This window comes from Mesoplodon bidens (genome assembly GCF_964165515.1).
Source record: "Mesoplodon bidens genome assembly, chromosome: 2".
NCBI lineage: Eukaryota > Metazoa > Chordata > Mammalia > Artiodactyla > Ziphiidae > Mesoplodon > Mesoplodon bidens.
Genome location: NC_138177.1, coordinates 46,347,768 through 46,364,791, shown reverse-complemented (window position 1 = coordinate 46,364,791; position 17,024 = coordinate 46,347,768). Strand labels below are relative to the sequence as shown.

At 37.1% G+C, this 17,024-nt stretch overlaps 1 protein-coding gene across 3 annotated transcripts in view; it reads left to right on the top strand.

The window, feature by feature from the left end:
• The window catches only part of RPS6KC1 (ribosomal protein S6 kinase C1), a 205,355-nt gene that overhangs the window by 98,551 nt on the left and 89,780 nt on the right, over positions 1 to 17,024 (top strand). For all 3 annotated transcript variants that reach the window (XM_081221549.1, XM_081221553.1, XM_081221548.1), the window contains one exon: positions 12,082 to 12,197. In XM_081221549.1, the coding sequence (XP_081077675.1) occupies positions 12,082 to 12,197 (116 nt within the window). The remainder of the gene's footprint in view (positions 1 to 12,081; positions 12,198 to 17,024) is intronic.

Here is a 17,024-nt window from a genome sequence, read left to right as displayed (position 1 = left end):
TTTGGTGGAACTTTTCATAAGGGATCTCAGATTGAACTCTTAAAAGCCTTTGAGGCTAGGAAGCCAATCCAAGGATCAGCACTAGATTTTACCTGCAATACCTACAGTTTGAGTGAAGTCCTCTCTTCAAGGTTCCTGGGCCTGTCAGGAAGTATAACCTTCCATACTCATCTGGTAAGGCTGACAGTAACCCTGTAAGTAAGGCACCAGGCCAGTTTTTCCAAGCAGTTCCTTAAAGCTGTCTGGTCATATCTGAGTGTATACACATTTCTGTCAAATGTGACATTCTAGGTAAAGTCTTGGTAATATAGCCAGTGTTTCCAATTGTGTTCTGTTACAATGAGGACAGATTCTTATTGAACTTATGCAAATAATGAACTTTATTGCCATGAAGAGAATACTCAGGAGTTTCTGAATTTTGGTGGGATCAAGTAGGGAGAAAAAGTAAATGTTCCACTTTAGTTCACAAATGTATGTTACCAAATTGCTGATAGCTTTAAAAGAAGAGATAAAAGGATTTCCTTAAACCTGGAAAAACGAAAGAACCGGCAATGTTTTAAACAAAAAGTCATAAAAAATTATAATCATCTTCATCAGTTCATTCAGTTCTATGTAATTATTTCTTTTTTTAAATTAATTTTTATTGGAGTATAGTTGCTTTACACTGTAATTAGTTCTTGATCTTCATCTTTTGTTAGCAGTTTTATGAATCCAGTTTTTCCTTAGAGTTCTATAAATTCTTAACCAGTTGGTGTTATTATCTGAAAGTTACCAGAAACTAGTATCCTAGAGTATTTGTCAGAATCCTTTCTAGAAATTTCTCTGAAGAAGAAACACTTTTTTTTTTTTTTTTTTTTTTTTTGCGGTACGTGGGCCTCTCACTGTTGTGGCCTCTCCTGTTGTGGAGCACAGGCTCCGGATGCGCAGGCTCAGCGGCCATGGCTCATGGGCCCAGCTGCTCCTTGGCATGTGGGATCTTCCCGGACCCGGGCACAAACCCGTGGCTCCTGCATCAGCAGGCGGACTCTCAACCACTGCGCCACCAGGGAAGCCCAAGAAGAAACACTTCTGTAGGAACACTTTAACAAAAGCATCGGAGTAAAACAATAACCGTCTGTAAATGTCAAAAGACTTAAAATGCCCCTGGTTAAAGATCTGACTAGAGTTCATTAAAGCACAGTTGACAAGGAAATTTGGTTATTTCTGTGACACACAACACTCCAAGACAATAACTAGAATTATGACTGATAACATTATCAGATTTATTATTGTGTTATTATAATGTCATTATATGTATTATAATGTTTTATTATAACACTATCAGATATTAACATATATCAGATTTCTAGGAACTTCATACAATTTTTAGAATACTTATATACCTATATAAATAGAACATAAAGAAGGCCTAGTATTTTTATTTCTCAATGCTTCACATGTAATTTAACATATCAAATAAGTCTAGTTAGTTTAACATCTATCTTTTTATGAGAAGAGAGAACAAATCTTTTGAGATATGCCAAGGGCCCTCTGGAAAAATCCCAAAGTTAGTTTGAGGTCAGAAAGACTTCTTTTAGAATTTGATTTTTGGGAATTTTGTAAAAAATATCAAACAGTTTAAAAACACTTGGTCAAATAGGGTCATAGGACACTATGAAACAATGCTTATGTATTTAACCAAAGTGGCAAAGACTTTACAGGCAAATATACGTTACATAGTTCTGAGCAAAACTTACTTCTTTTAATATCCAGAGGACTAGGTTTAAGAAATCAAAGACTCGATAAAGACAACAGGGAACATAGGTTATTATTTTGACAGGACACAAGATCTTTGTGTCCCCCACCTCTTCCCTGGCCCTGGCTGATTGTTCAAAAGGTAAAGGAAAACCTTTTATAATCTCTTACTATCAAAAGCAGACCAGTAGTCCAAGAAAACTTTGTCCCTTTTAATAGGGAGAAACTCACATTCTAATTTTACACCAGCTTACTTTTGGTATTGAAACTTAATCAAATTCATTCTAATCTTAGCCAGTCCTGATCACACATAAAATTCCTTTTCCTTATTATTTCTAGTAGTTTTAATTACCTACATGAGAATTTTTAACCCTTAGAAACCTTTAATTTCTAGTGAAAACTGGGAAATAAGCAATTATGAACTATCTTTTACATTAGCATTCTGTGGATTGGCAGATTCATAAATACTTCCTATAATTTCTAGAGATGTGTTTTCTCATAGACAGTTTCTCAGTGTGGCATAAAACATGCTTATTAATAGACCCAAATGCCTTGAATTTCTCTGTAAAAAGAAGCAAAAATTAGATAAACCTATGTTCAGTAATTAATGTTTCAGTATTTTACCTTGTTTGGAAGTGATCTAGATACTTAATGACTATCCTTTAATTTAACTTAACAAAATTTCAGGTTACCAAAAAGATTTGGAGAAACTATTGGAAAGTTCACCTAAAAACTTTTTATCCTACTGACATGTATTTCATTTACTTGTTTTTAACAATTATGTTCAGACTGCCCACAAAAACTTCATGAGACATTAGACAATGTCAGTCTTCATCCCAAGCCATTTTTCTTGCTGACAAATTTTATAAGAGATAACATAAACTTATTTGATCTTTAGTTAGCCTAGTCTGAATAAAAGGTGTATATCAACATTATTTTTAGTATGATAACTTTAAAGACGTGTCTGTTTTAATTAAATCAACAAACTTAAAATGAGCTTTTATTTACTAAAGATTATCTCAGATCGAGTGAATCTCAAAAGCATTGGGTTAATTTTTCTTATATTTTTAAGAATTTTATGAATACATGATTTATATAAGCACTTAATTTTTTTGGTAAGCCAGTTAGATAGAGCTCTTCTATAAGTTAATTTTGGCAATACTATCCAGAGGTAGAAAATATATCTATAACACATGTATATAGGCACATGTGAACATGTAGACAGATGCGAACAGGGACCTCATAGCTTCTGTACACTTAGGATTTCTCAATTGCTCAAGTTCCAAATGACCTACCCTCTGTCCCCCTTCCCCCTCTTTTTTTTTTAAACTGATAAGAACTACCTCTCTGAAGTTTGTACTTTAATATTTACATCTCAAAGGCACAAGAAAAGAATGCAAGTTGCAAGCCTTTTAAGATAAATAGAGGAGGTTTTGAGATTGGAAAAAGGAATAGGTGAATTTTGGACAGCCTCTAGAGCTGCATTTCTAGTTTTGCAGGGATTTGTAAGATAGGACAGTTGCTCTCAGTTACACAAGGAATTGGGTTGTTATTTAAATGACATCATAGGTTGATCCACCCATAAGTCCTTTTATAAGGGTTTTAGAAGTTTTTTCTTTCCTGCTGGATACATTATTTTAGTTTAGGGGAGAAGGCCTTAAAAAACAATTAGCAGACTCTGTATTTTAGCTTCCAGTTTGGCCAACTTTTGACCACAGAGCTACTTAAAATTAAAAAAAAAAATCTTGTCAGTTTTCAGCTTAGATAAACAGTAAATATTTCTGGCAATATTGAACAACCCCTTGGACTTAAGAGGTATCCCCTAATTGGGTGCAAAAGATACTTTATTTTTCTCTTTATTGGGTACTACAGACAGAGATCCAGAATTGACTCTGGTAATAATTCTCACCCTCAGCTGGCTTCTGCCAGTTTTTCCAGGATGCCAGCTGCAAGGTTTGAGTGGGGTTTAAGTGGAGAATGTATCTCTGATATTTACCAGAATTTGGAAAGTTTTAAATTAATTTTTAATTTCCGTTTCCCCTTTGTTGTTTAAGGGAATGATGTAGCATTTACCAGAAAATCCTCAGTCTCATTACCTCTGAGAGAGATCCTTACAGGGTCTTTCTTTCAAAGGTATAGGGGTTCCTGTATGGCCATTAACTTGACGGACTTTTGTTTATGTCCTTGTAGTCTCTTCAGAGTGGAAAGACAATTCAAACAGAGGATTACTAGAATGAGTACTTGATAAAGGAAGACGGAGGGGGCAGTAGGAGTTGTGTCTGTCTTTTTTTTTTTTAATACATTTATTTATTTATTATTTATTTATTTATTTTTGGCCGTGTTGGGTCTTCGTTGCTGCACACGGGCTTTCTCTAGTTGCAGTGAGCGGGGACTACTCTTCATTGCGGTGCGCGGGCTTCTCATTGTGGTGGCTTCTCTTGTCGCGGAGCAGGGGCTCTAGGCGCGTGAGCTTCAGTGGTTGTGGCGCACATGCTCAGTAGTTGTGGCTCGCAGGCTTTAGCGCGCAGGCTCAGTAGTTGTGGCACACTGGTTTAGTTGCTCCGTGGCATGTGGGATCTTCCCGGACCAGGGCTCGAACCCTTGTCCCCTGCATTGGCAGGCGGATTCTTAATCACTGCGCCACCAGGGAAGTCCTGTGTCTTATAGTTCTTTGTTTTAGGTACCTCTTGTGTCTTTAATTTTTTGTTAGCTTTTTGTAACAAAACTTTCAATAAAGTTCTTTTGGCATTTTGAAGCCTTTGGAAGCTACTGCATACCAGTTAAAGTATGTATCCTATTCTGTTTGTTTAATTGGGGAACTCTTACTTTTAAGTGCACTTCTTAAGTGAATGATTTTGTCTAATTGGAATGTTCCCCATAATGGCCACTGTAATTCTAGGTTGTTTTTAGTAAGATTTTGCCATTTTTGTAGATATCTACAGTTTCCAGGATTGCAGTTGTTAGACATAAAATAAGCAGGTATGCCAGAAGGGTGTGCTTAACTCTTTGGATTTTTTTTTTTTTTTTGGCGGTATGTGGGCCTCTCACTGTTGTGGCCTCTCCCGTTGCGGAGCATAGGCTCCAGACGCGCAGGCTCAGCGGCCATGGCTCACGGGCCCAGCCACTCCTTGGCATGTGGGATCTTGCCGGACCGGGGCACGAACCCGTGTCCCCTGCGTTGGCAGGCGGACTCTCAACCACTGCGCCACCAGGGAAGCCCAACTCTTTGGATTTTAAGGATCCCATTATTGTTTTTATTTTTTTAGCTAGGGCTTTGGGTCTCTTGGAGCCAAACTAATACCAAAGAGGGGTGTGTCATAGGGTTGGGGATTATGTGGTGTTTTACAGTGTACCTTTATGCGTGGAAATTTTCTTAAGGTTGGCAAGTGACTGAGTGTCAGTAACCCATTCTGTGACCAACTTATCCTAACTTGGGAGTCTTTGAGTTAGGTGGTGGGTATTCTAACAGATCTTAAATGCTCAACCCTTATGCATCAATTTTGAGGCTGTTTTGACTTCTGAGATTCCTATTAGCATTTAGCCTTTATCTACATAAAGTAAGGCAAAAAAAATGTACCTTAGTATATACTGAGTCCTAACCAAGAAAAGGCCCTGTGTGTACCATACCAGTTCCCCATTTGGGGATGTGGGACCTTGGACTGGGGAAAACATTGAACCAGCAGATCTCAAGAAATGCAGTCTGTGGACTGGGGGCCCCACATAAATAGGGAACTGCATATTGCCACTAACTGTACCTAAGTGGATCCTGGGACAGAATTAAGGGTTGGGGGTTCCACTCAGAAACCTGGGAATTGCAGTCCATGATAAAGCTAGGGACCTGGGTTCTGGGCAGAACTGTCCACCAGCTCAAGCTGTCTTGCCCTGTAAAGGAAAGCCAGTTATATCTGAAGCCTGATGCAAAGAGAAAGGAGCTCAGAATTGAGAGAAACTTACGCTGAAAGAAGGACAGTGAACACAAAAAGGGGTTCACAGATACCACACCTGTCTTTCTTGTCCTCGAATGCCATCAGAAGATTGTTCACTTTGGACCCTGACACTGACACCATATCTGTTAAAAGACAAAATCCAGCTGAGTAAATTTGAAGATCTAATTGACTTTATTAATTGATTCCTGAACCAGGCAGCATCCCATCTAGCAAGTAGAAAGGACCTCCAAGGAGCTCCAGAAAAAGAAAGGTCTTTAAAGCCAGAGAGGGGATGGGACAAGGAAGTCATAAACAAAAAAAGATTATTTTGAGCAAGACACCTTCTTTTGGGAGACAAAAACATTTATTGGCTGGTTACCTCCCTGGTGCTGATGAGGAAGTTTCAGACTGACTGGTTAAGATTCCAGTCCTGGGGAAGGTTGAAACTGTGATTAAGTTAGGTATTCTAAAGTTTGGTGACATGGGCTTAGTGGCTCCATTTTGGGCTGTTTGTTTGTTTTTTTTTTTTTGCGGTACACGGGCCTCTCACTGTTGTGTCCTCTCCCGTTGCGGAGCACAGGCTCTGGATGCGCAGGCTCAGTGGCCATGGCTCATGGGCCCAGCCGCTCCGCGGCATGTGGGATCTTCCCAGACCTGGGCACAAACCCGTGTCCCCTGCATCGGCAGGCAGACTCTCAACCACTGCGCCACCAGGGAAGCCCTGTTTCTTTTTTTAATGGCAGAAAAACTGCTTAAACAACATTAAAGCAATTATAGTTGAGGCAATGCCTGGGCACAACTATTATTGTGACAATTGCTTTTACTGTTCTTTGGTGACTCTTTGAACTTCTAGGGTTCACATAACACTTAGTTTAGAAAAAACATTAATAGGGGGCTGTTTAAATGCAAATGGGAAGCAGATTCCCTGACTGACCAGGTTTGTTATTCACGGAAAGGCTGATGGCTCTAGATTTGTGGGTGATGTGTAGAACCGTAAATTACAGTTCTTCTCAAGGTTGCCTTTTGTTGTCAGAACACTTAGCATAAGTCAGAAATGGTAGGCTTTACCTGAAAAGAACAAAGAACCCATTGAATATAATAAATCAGCACTTAAAAAAAACTCTAACCACCAAGGCCATCTCAAACAGGCATATTCTTTTGTGTGACTGAAGTTGTTTAAAAAAAAAAAAAAGGAAGCACCAACAAACAAAAACTTATCCCAGCAAACCCAGGTTGATTTGGATGTTCTTTCTAATGTGATAAATCTGAATGAAAACCAAGCATGCTTGACCAAGAGTAAAGTGATAGGGCCTCCAATAGGGCCTACTGGAGAGTGTGGAGTAGCGATAGGAATATAAGATGTGACTAAGTAGAGTCTTATATGGGGATTAAATTCTGTGCATGTGGAGACAATCAAGTATGGTCAAAATACTCTTGAAAATCCCTTAAAATTTCCCATAAAGTACAAATGTAGACATACTGGCTTTCAAGAAGTCTGACGTGGTCAATTCTTCCTTTAACATTGCTTTTCTTTTGTTGAATCAGTGATGAGGCAGTAGCTATATTCTTTTTAGTGACTAAAGGTAGAATAACAGAATTGGAAGAATTAACTTTTTATTCTAGTTCGTGAAACAGATTTTCATTATTTCTGTGAGTAAAAATACCTTTTTTTTTTTTTTTAAATGGGTAAATGAATAAGGACCTTTGTTTTCCAAGGAAATCCTTGGGTTACAAGGATGTTTGAGAGCCTAGTTTTTCTCAGAGAGGCCCATTCTCTTTTATATAAAGTGTGAAATTTGTACCTCTTCATAGCTCTGATATTCTCATGTGCCTGTCTGTCTTCTTCAGTCTTTCCTTCTCTCTGATTCTACTCTATCTTGTCTGATAGGCTCCTGCCTCAACTCCTTACCTTTATTTTCTCTTCATCTTTGTTCCCATACTCGCTTGTACTTGTCCTGTGCTCTGTCTTTTTCTTGCTCTACTCAGTAACAGTAGAATAATCTAATTCAAATTCAGTTACCAGAAGTGTGGTAGCATAAGATCTGGTTTAGGTTCAGGCTCTTATTTAACTTTGTGACTGAGAAAGGCATTTCACATCTGTGAGCCTCAATTTCCTTAGTTATAAAAGGAAGGTAATATATTAAATGAATTAGATATAGTGAAGGAGTACCAAATGGTGATGGTCTCTTGGGTAAATTAGAATTTCACAATTCTATTATCTATAGATTGTGCCTTCTATAATAACTTCTCTTAGTAAATTGAGTCAGGGTTGGTGCTCTGGACTGCTGGATAGCAGTTTTCAAAAATTTTCAATGACAACTTTGAAATTGCTCATTTCTATTCAGGTACACTCTCTTCTTTCATGAATCACACTTTATAATCACCCTAATTCTATTCTTTCTCTTGATCTGAGGTAAAGAAATATGGGTTGACACAATATATAAATATAAGACAGCTTTTATGGTACACCAGAACTTTTTGACATAAAGGTTAGTAAATAAATAATGGAAGCAGTTTTTCTCTTTTGAATGCCAAAGCACAGTGGAAATTCTTGTTCTGTCTGAATGATTAACAGAAATGTAGAGAACTTATTGAAGTTATTGGTTTATCTTCAGGTAGAATTTTTATTTTTTTACAAGATTTTTTGATGTGGACCATTTTTAAAGTCTTTTTTGAGTGTGTTACGATATTGCTTCTGTTTTATGTTTTGGCTTTTGGCCCCGAGGCATGTGGGATCTTAGCTTCCCGACCAGGGATTGAACCTACACCCCCTGCATTGGAAGGCAAAGTCTTAACCACTAGGCCACCAGGGAAGTCCCTAGGTAGAATGTTAAATATGTATCCATTTTTAAAAGCATTTATTAAGTGTCTACCTAGATATATTACTGAAGAAATAATAGCCACATGACCTAATATGGGATTAAAAGTTGAATTCCAGGTAACCTAGTTTCCTTGAAAAATAATCATTATATGCTGTGTGTGTCTTAAAATGAAGATTAAGAAATTAAGAAGGTTAGAGTCAAAAATTTTGATCAAGTAAAATCTGTTTAAAGTCATATTTATGAATAAGTTGATTACTTGGAATTATTCTGGAAATCGATAGATTAATTTTTTATTTCTGGTACTCAAAAACCTCAGTAAGTATCCTGCAGCAGAAATCTGCAAGAGGTGGTTTTCATCCTTGGCTGCTGCTATTGATCAGCAGTGCTTGTGACCTACTTTTAAGGGGCTGATAAGGAAGGAGGCATAGTATGTATATTTAAGGTTACATTTAAAAAGCCTTCCAGTATTTCCATCACTTCGTTGTTGTTTCCATGGAAGCGGAACCACTATCATCAGCAGGAGTCCATTTCAACTGCTGGCTTCCGGTTCTTGTTTCTCTGTTACTATGGTGACTGCCTTGAAAGCAACAGAAATACCAGAAGTTTAAAAAGCAGCAATTTGATTACAAAATATGGTGTTTTTTTTGTTTTGTTTTTGTTTTTTTTCTTTTTGCAGTACGGGGGCCTCTCACTGTTGTGGCCTCTCCCGTTGCGGAGCACAGGCTCTGGATGCGCAGGCTCAGTGGCCATGGCTCATGGGCCCAGCCGCTCCGCGGCATGTGGTATCTTCCTGGACGTGGGCACGAACTCGTGTCCCCTGCATCTGCAGGCAGACTCTCAACCACTGGGCCACCAGAGAAGCCCACAAAACATGGTTGTAACTCTAGCTTTAATTAGGTGTTTTATAATTGACATTTTTGAATTTCAAGTTGAGTTTTTTGAAAAAAGAAAAATTTGAAGTTTTATTAAAGCTTAATGACACTGAATTAAATAGAAAAAAACCCTAAATTGCCATAGTTTCTATTAGAGTTGGGCCTAAGAAGAACCAAAAATTCTAAATGGGGATTTAAATTAGGGCTTGAAAGGTATAACCTGCAATGAGAAGAGCTAATGATAATGGGAGTAGCAGTTGGAGTCTATGAGCAATAAGCTCAAAACTAAGAATGAGCAGTGTGTCGAAGTAGTGAATGTTTCTTATTTACGTGGCACATTTTATCTTCAAAATATGTTATAGTTAGGTGATTTTCACAGATTATATCCATTTTTCAACGAGTAAAAATAAAAACCTTGGGTTTAGAAATTAAGTAAATTTTAAGGACAGAGGCAGGAAGCATACTGACATTTTATTTGAGGTTTGAGGAGTTGGAGAGTTAATAAATATAGATTGTTCCACAGTTAAAAGGCAGTAGAGATCCCCATCCCTCACCACGACCAGTTATATTTGTGAATTACTACTCATAAAGGAGAGAAGAGATGGAGTTGTAAGATAAAAGCTGTGAAAGGAAAGGTATTTAAGCAAAATTGCAATCCCAACTTTGTTGCAATTTTTCTTTCTTTTTTTCTTTAAAAAAATATTTATTTATTTATTAGGCTGTGCTGGGTCTTAGTTGTGGCACACGGGATCATCCTTGTGGTATGTGGTATCTTTAGTTGAGGCATGCGAACTCTTAGTTGCGGCATGTGGGATCTAGTTCCCTGCCCAGGGATCGAACCTGGGCCCCCTGCATTGGGAGTGCAGAGTCTTAGCCACTGGACCACCAGGGAAGTCCCTGTACTTTTTCTTAGAGGTCTGTATTCATTCAGGGTTCTTTGGTTTACATGTGATAAAATCCACTACCTTAGGCAACAAATGGCAGGATTGTAGGTTCAACTGAAATCAGGGACCCCAGTCACGTTAGGTTTTCTTTTTTGGTCTCTGGTATTTGTGTCTCTTTTTTTGCTTTGGCAGAAACTATGGCTGCTGGCAGTTCCCCCTTTCTTACTTACAGCGTCAATAACACAGAAGGACTGATTGGTCCAGTTTGTGTTGGGCCAATTTCTCCCTTCTCCAACTGTGGCCAAGAGGATGGGGTTCTATGGTTGGCCCTGCTGTGACAGGGAGGCTCACCCTTGGCTGACAAGTGGTGACTAGAGGGGCTGAGATGTGAAATAAAGTAGCAGCTTTCATTCAAACCATGTTGTTAAGGGTTAGTAGTGGTTGGGGGAAGAGGTGGAGGAGTATGAAGGGGAGGAGAAAGGGGCATTTCCCAGAAGAAATAGAAGATGTTGTTCCTGGCAGAAATAAGAAGAGGTTTTTCCACCTGTAGTCTCTTGGGGGAAAATATCTGCTTTATTATAATTCAGTTCACTTCTAATTCAGCAAACCAGGTGACATTATTATGTAAGATTTGGTTTTGAGAGAAAAACCAAGATTGAAAACCTTTACAACTTATTGCTTCCTATAGCACTGGCTCTGTTGTAGTACCTTTTATGTATGTTGTCTCCTTTAATCTCTACAGTCATTTGAGGTATATATTTCCATTTTAGAGAATGAGGAAGAGGTTCACAGAGTTGAGATGACTTATCATCGGACGCATGACTAACGAGAGGCAGAGCCAGAGTTCAGATAACCAGGGTTTCTGGAATGTAATCCGGGGTACTTTCCACTGTGTGATACTTACATTTTGGTTAACTTCATTCAGAAGATGCATAGGGTGAATTATAAAAACAGTACTGTGTATTAAGTGCTTTGATAAAAATGAGTCATGAATAGTATTGAATATTATTTATGAAAGGAACCTTAGACATCATATAGTACAGTGGTTTCAGACTTTTTGACTTCTGGCCATGGAATCCTTTCTTCAAATGAAATGTTATATTATAGTCGAGTATGTATATAAAATGGGTAAAAGCATAGGATCATCCCACTCTGGAGAGGAGAGATCCAGGAGTGTAACACCTCCTTTTTGAGATCTTGAGTTCTTAGAGGCCACTTTGGATATCCTTTCCTTAGGGAAACTGAGAGCCAGACAGGGTAAATGATCCTTGTTCACTTTCACATAATATATTACAAGGATTTAAATCACATTATTGCTTTCAGTTGTAAGGTGGGTGACAGTTTGTTATTAATGAATAAACCCTGATGCTTACAAAAATCAGAGTGAATTTGGAGTTACCCTAAATAATTTTATTCTCCAGTTTGGTGGTACTTTTATAGCATATCACATCCATGTCACAGCTTTTATAAATGTCTCTTGCACTTGGTCCTGTTTGTTGAGTTGGACAACCGTATACTGTTTGGACTAGGCTAGTCTCTTGTCCACAGACCTTTTACATTACATTCTTTATATATCGGCTCCTCTTATAAAATACATCAAGTTCTCTATATGTATTTAAATAGGAGTGTTTCATAATTTAGATAAATGAAATTCATCTGGGTAATATTTAGACCTTGCTGATATGAATAACTTTGATGTCTGTTCCAGTTTTGATCTCTCTCTTCTTTTCAGTTAGAAATGTGAACAAGTGGTAAATTGGGTAAAAGGAAGTTAATCTTCAGTTTGGATAAAAGAAAGTTTATTTATTTTTCACATGTCCTGACTTTTGTTTTTTCCTTTTAGGAGAGTCAAGCCCTACTCGTCGAGAAGCTGTGAAGAGAAGAACCGCAGAATATCTCATGCGAGCAGAGAGTCTCTCTAGCCTTTATGTGAAACCTCAACTTCATGATGTATCTCAGGTATGTCTTATGTTTCATTTTGTATTTTCTTTAGACATTTTTGCTGTTTTGTCTCTCAGTTTTATTTCTAACTAGAATGTTTGAGCATTTTGGTCTTTGGAATTTTATCTGTGATTTTCTTACAAGGTGTTGGTGGGAAGAAAAGCATTAAAGCACACCACCAGAAGTGGAATAAAATGGGACTCACTTTCTCCTTCTCTTTCTCGGTCCTTTATTCTTTACTCCATCCCTAATATCACCATGTGTAGAATGACAGTAATTTATACTGAATTTTATTTGAAAATTTTAAAGTTAAGTTATGATTCTTATACCATTCCTGTACCATTTATTGATTCATGCTAAAACTAATTATTTAAGCATAAGTCCTACAAGTAGCAGCTATAGATCACCTAGAATTATAAAGGTATAATTCTAACAGGGATATTTAGGTTATTTGGGGCTACCCCTAGTCTTGTCAGGAAAGCAGGTGAATGTTTAAAACATTAGAAGCATTTTGGTTATCATTATTGTTTTATGTTATGTCCATCTGGATTTGGCAAATTTCTGGAAGAAATTTTTCTGTTTTTTTCTTTATATGAAACTAAGTTTTTTTTTTTCTGATGCAATTTAAGAGTTATACCTTCTTGAGGTGGGAGAAAGTGTTTATTTTCTTAATTGATCTAAGCGGCAGGCAGGCTTGTTCACATCTCAACTCTGTCCCTTGAAGCCATGGAAGATTGGACAAGATATTTAACTCCACCTCTTAGCTTCAGTTTCTACATCTGAATAATGAGGATAATAGTAATTCCTTGCTAGGTTGTAGTTAGGATTAAATGAGTTTAAAAAAAATCACTCATGTGGATGCACGCGCACACACACACGTAAACATTCAAGTGCCTACCTCATAAAAAGACCAGCCTATAAGCCAAACTTTTAAGACTAGCTTAATAAGCATTAGCCCTATTTTTCATCTCCCCTCATATATTGCTTTATATACCTTTTCCCACATTTTTAAATGCTTTTTATACTTTCTGAAAATTATAAAATGTCTCAATTTTCTAGTTTAAAAATAGCCCATTATTTAATCTTGGTTCATTGGACAACTATTTTTGCTGCTTTTCTGAGGCCTTTTCATTTTCTGTGTGACCTTTTAAAACATACAGTTATCAGAACTGTACTTATTAGTATAAGAATTTTTGTTGTTAAGCATTTGGCCAATCTTTTTAGAACAAAAACATATATTCCAACTTGGAAGTAATATACTTTTGTTACTTGTTCTAACATAATAAATGTATTTAAGTAAGATAGCTGCTGACTCATTTTCAGGTTGTTAATTACTGTGACTCTGTATTCTGTTTGCTAATCTTTTCCTGTTTTCTTTCATCATTGTTTCAATTATATTATTTCCTTTAATGCTTCACTATTGAATTTTATTTTTAATTTTTAAAATTAAAAACTTTATTTTTATTGAAGTAAAATTGACTTATAATATTATATTAGTTTCAGGTGTACAACATAGTGATTCAATATTTTTATACATTACAAAATGATCACCATGATAAGTCTGGTTATCATGTGTTACCATATAAAGTTATTACAGTACTATTGACTATATTCCTTATGCTGACTTATTTACTTTGTAACTGGAAGTTTGTACCTCTTAATCTCCCTCACCTATTTCACTCACACCCCCTCCCTTCTCTGGCAACCACCAGTCTGTTCTCTGTATTTATGAGTCTGTTTCTGTTTTGTTATGTTTATTCATTTGTTTTGTCTTTTAGATTCCACATGTAAGTGGAATCATACAATATCTGTTTTTCCCTGACACTTAGCCTAATACCCTCTAGGTCCATTCATTTTGCAAATGGCAGGATTGAGTTTTATCTTTTTATTTTATCTTTTTTTAAAATAAATTTATTTTATTTATTTATTTTTGGCTGAGTTGGGTCTTTGTTGCTGCACGTGGGCTTTCTCTAGCTGCGACGAGCGTGCGTTACTTTTCGTCGTGGTGTGTGGGCTTCTCCTTGCGGTGGCTTCTCTTGTTGTGGAGCACGGGCTCTAGGTGCACGGGCTTCAGTAGTTGTGGCACGCGGGCTCAGTAGCTGTGGCGCACGGGCTCAGTTGCTCTGCGGCATGTGGGATCTTCCCGGATCAGGGATCGAACCCATGTCCCCTGCATTGGCAGGCGGATTCTTAACCACTGCGCCACTAGGGAAGTCCCTGAATTTTATCATTTTTAAATGGAATATTTATGTAAACATTACTTTGAATCTAATTCTTATTTTCTGTGGAGTTGGCAACCTACCCTGTGTGCTATCCTGATGCGTATATTCTCCGTCCATTTTTGGGGATACTCATAAATGTATTAAATAGGATGCGCCTCTATGAACTTTTACTAAATCCATCTTGTATATAAATACAATTGATTCTTGAACAACATGGGTTTAAACAGTGCGGGTTCACTTACACGTGGATTTCTTTCAGCAGTAAATACTGCAGTACTACACAATCTGAAGTTGGTTGAATCCATGGATACAGGAGGAATTGTGGATACAGAGGGCAACTATAAGTTATATTAGGATTTTCAACTGTGGGAAGGGTTGGCACCCCAACCCCATGCTATTCAAGGGATAACCATATTCTAAAAGTTTTAGGGAGTCAAAATCAGCAGTATTCTGTTCTTTCTATTAATGTTAACTTTGAATGTTCTACTTACACTTACTCATTCAAACTCCCCATTTATGTATCCCCTGTTACAGTTCCCCACAGTCATTTTATGGAGCAATAACTTATTAGGCAAATAAATATATAAAGCCTGCTGTATAGCTTTAGACTTGGAGAAAGGAACCATGAAGTATATCAGTCAGAATTTTCCTTCAAGCATAGCTTCAAATGAAAATAAAAAAAAGAGAGATCTAGTATAGGAAAGCTGATTGTATTAGATTTATATAAATTCATTAAGCATCTGTTATGACTCTGCGTGTATACAGTATCAAACTAGATATACTTTGGAGTTATATTAAAGATATGACACAGTCTCTGCTCTTGCAAACCCTAAAGCATAATTGTACGTAAAATATGTACTTAATTGAGGAAACAAAAGTTAGAGAGGATTGTGAGAGCCATGTAGAATAATGGAAACATGTATCAGGAAGGGTTAAAAAGGGGTACCTAGTGAATCAGATTTGATATGCTAGGATTTTTTTTCAGTTCTTAGGCAAGGAGGTTAGAGAAGAGTTTTTTTTGATAGAGCAAGATGTTTTTCTTTTAGGGTAAGGATTTGCTTTTTATTTTCACTTTTGTATTTTACTCTATTAAATCTGGCCCTTATTTAGGTCAGATATGCTTGATTATTTTTTATCTGTAATTTAACTTAAATGTCTTCTAGAGGTTCTGGATGAGCTTGGTGAATTTATTATTTCTCTTCTTTAACCATCTTTGGGCAATAGTTTCAACCAACACAATGAGAGAATCATATAAATGATTTTTAGCAAATCTTAAATTCTGTGCAGAGCAGATATTATTTCTTTCTTGAATACATGTGCAAATATTTCTTTCTCATCTGGTTGATTAAGAAAATAAAGGAAGGGCTTCCCTGGTGGCGCAGTGGTTGAGAGTCTGCCTGCTGATGCAGGGGACATGGGTTCGTACCCCGGTCTGGGAAGATCCCACATGCCGTGGAGCGGCTGGGCCTGTGAGCCATGGCCGCTGAGCCTGCGCGTCCGGAGCCTGTGCCCCGCAACGGGAGAGGCCACAACAGTGAGAGGCCCACGTACCACACAAAAAAAAAAAAAAAAGAAAAGAAAAAAGAAAAGAAAGGAATCCTTTTTGGGTTTGAAATTTTTTGTTGATTACTGTTTTTCCCTTTGGTGCAGTCTAGGCCATGACTCACTTTACCTGAGTTTTCTGTGGTAGTTCAAGCTTTTGCTTTATTGAGTTTATTTGAGACTCTTACGTGGTAAATAAAAAAGTTCCGAATTTCCCCATCGTTGGTGATAATATCCTTTTCAAAAAAGGACAGAAAGGAGCAAAAGCACTCTCCTACTCTTTCTTTTCTTCATTACTTCATTACTAAAAGGCTCTGAGGAAACTTAAGGAGCAAGTCTGAGAAAAAAAGGAAATGAGCTTTATTTGAACTAAAGGTGTAGTTTTAACTAAAGGAGATGGGTTTCTTTTCCTTTTTTTTTTTTTTTTAAATTGTTGGTGACTTTGAATGATTTAAGAATTGGTGTTAGAGGGGATTTCTCTGGAAAAGACTTGAAATAGCTTATTTGCTATTTTTAGCTCTAGGAATTTAAAACTTAAGATCAATGAAATTTAGAAAAAGACAGTAAATGGTCTAAATTTAGGACATAAAGGATTGCGTACTTTTTAAAGCACGAATACCTTTTTTTGTTTGCAATTACAAGGTACGAATGAAATTACAATTGGCCCTCATGGAACCCATGTGAACCCATGGGTTCCACATTTGTGGATTAAACCAACTGCAGATTGAAAATATTTGGGGAGAAAAAATTCTAGAAAGTTCTAAGAAACCTTGAATTTGGCACCTGTTGTCAACTATTGACATAGCATTTACATTGCCTTAGGTATTATAAGTAGTTTAGAGATGATTTAAAGTATATGGGAGGATGTGTGTAGGTTATTTGTAAATACTACACCATTTTAAATAAGGGATTTGAGCATCTGAGGATTTTGGTATTCGTGGGGATCCTGGAACCAATCCCCTGTGTATATTGAGGGACAACTGTAGAATGTATGGCTTTCCTGAATATTTTGTGGATTTTGAGTATAGTTGCTATAATATTGAAAATATTTCTCTGTTGTGCGTTTTGTTTACTGGTATTA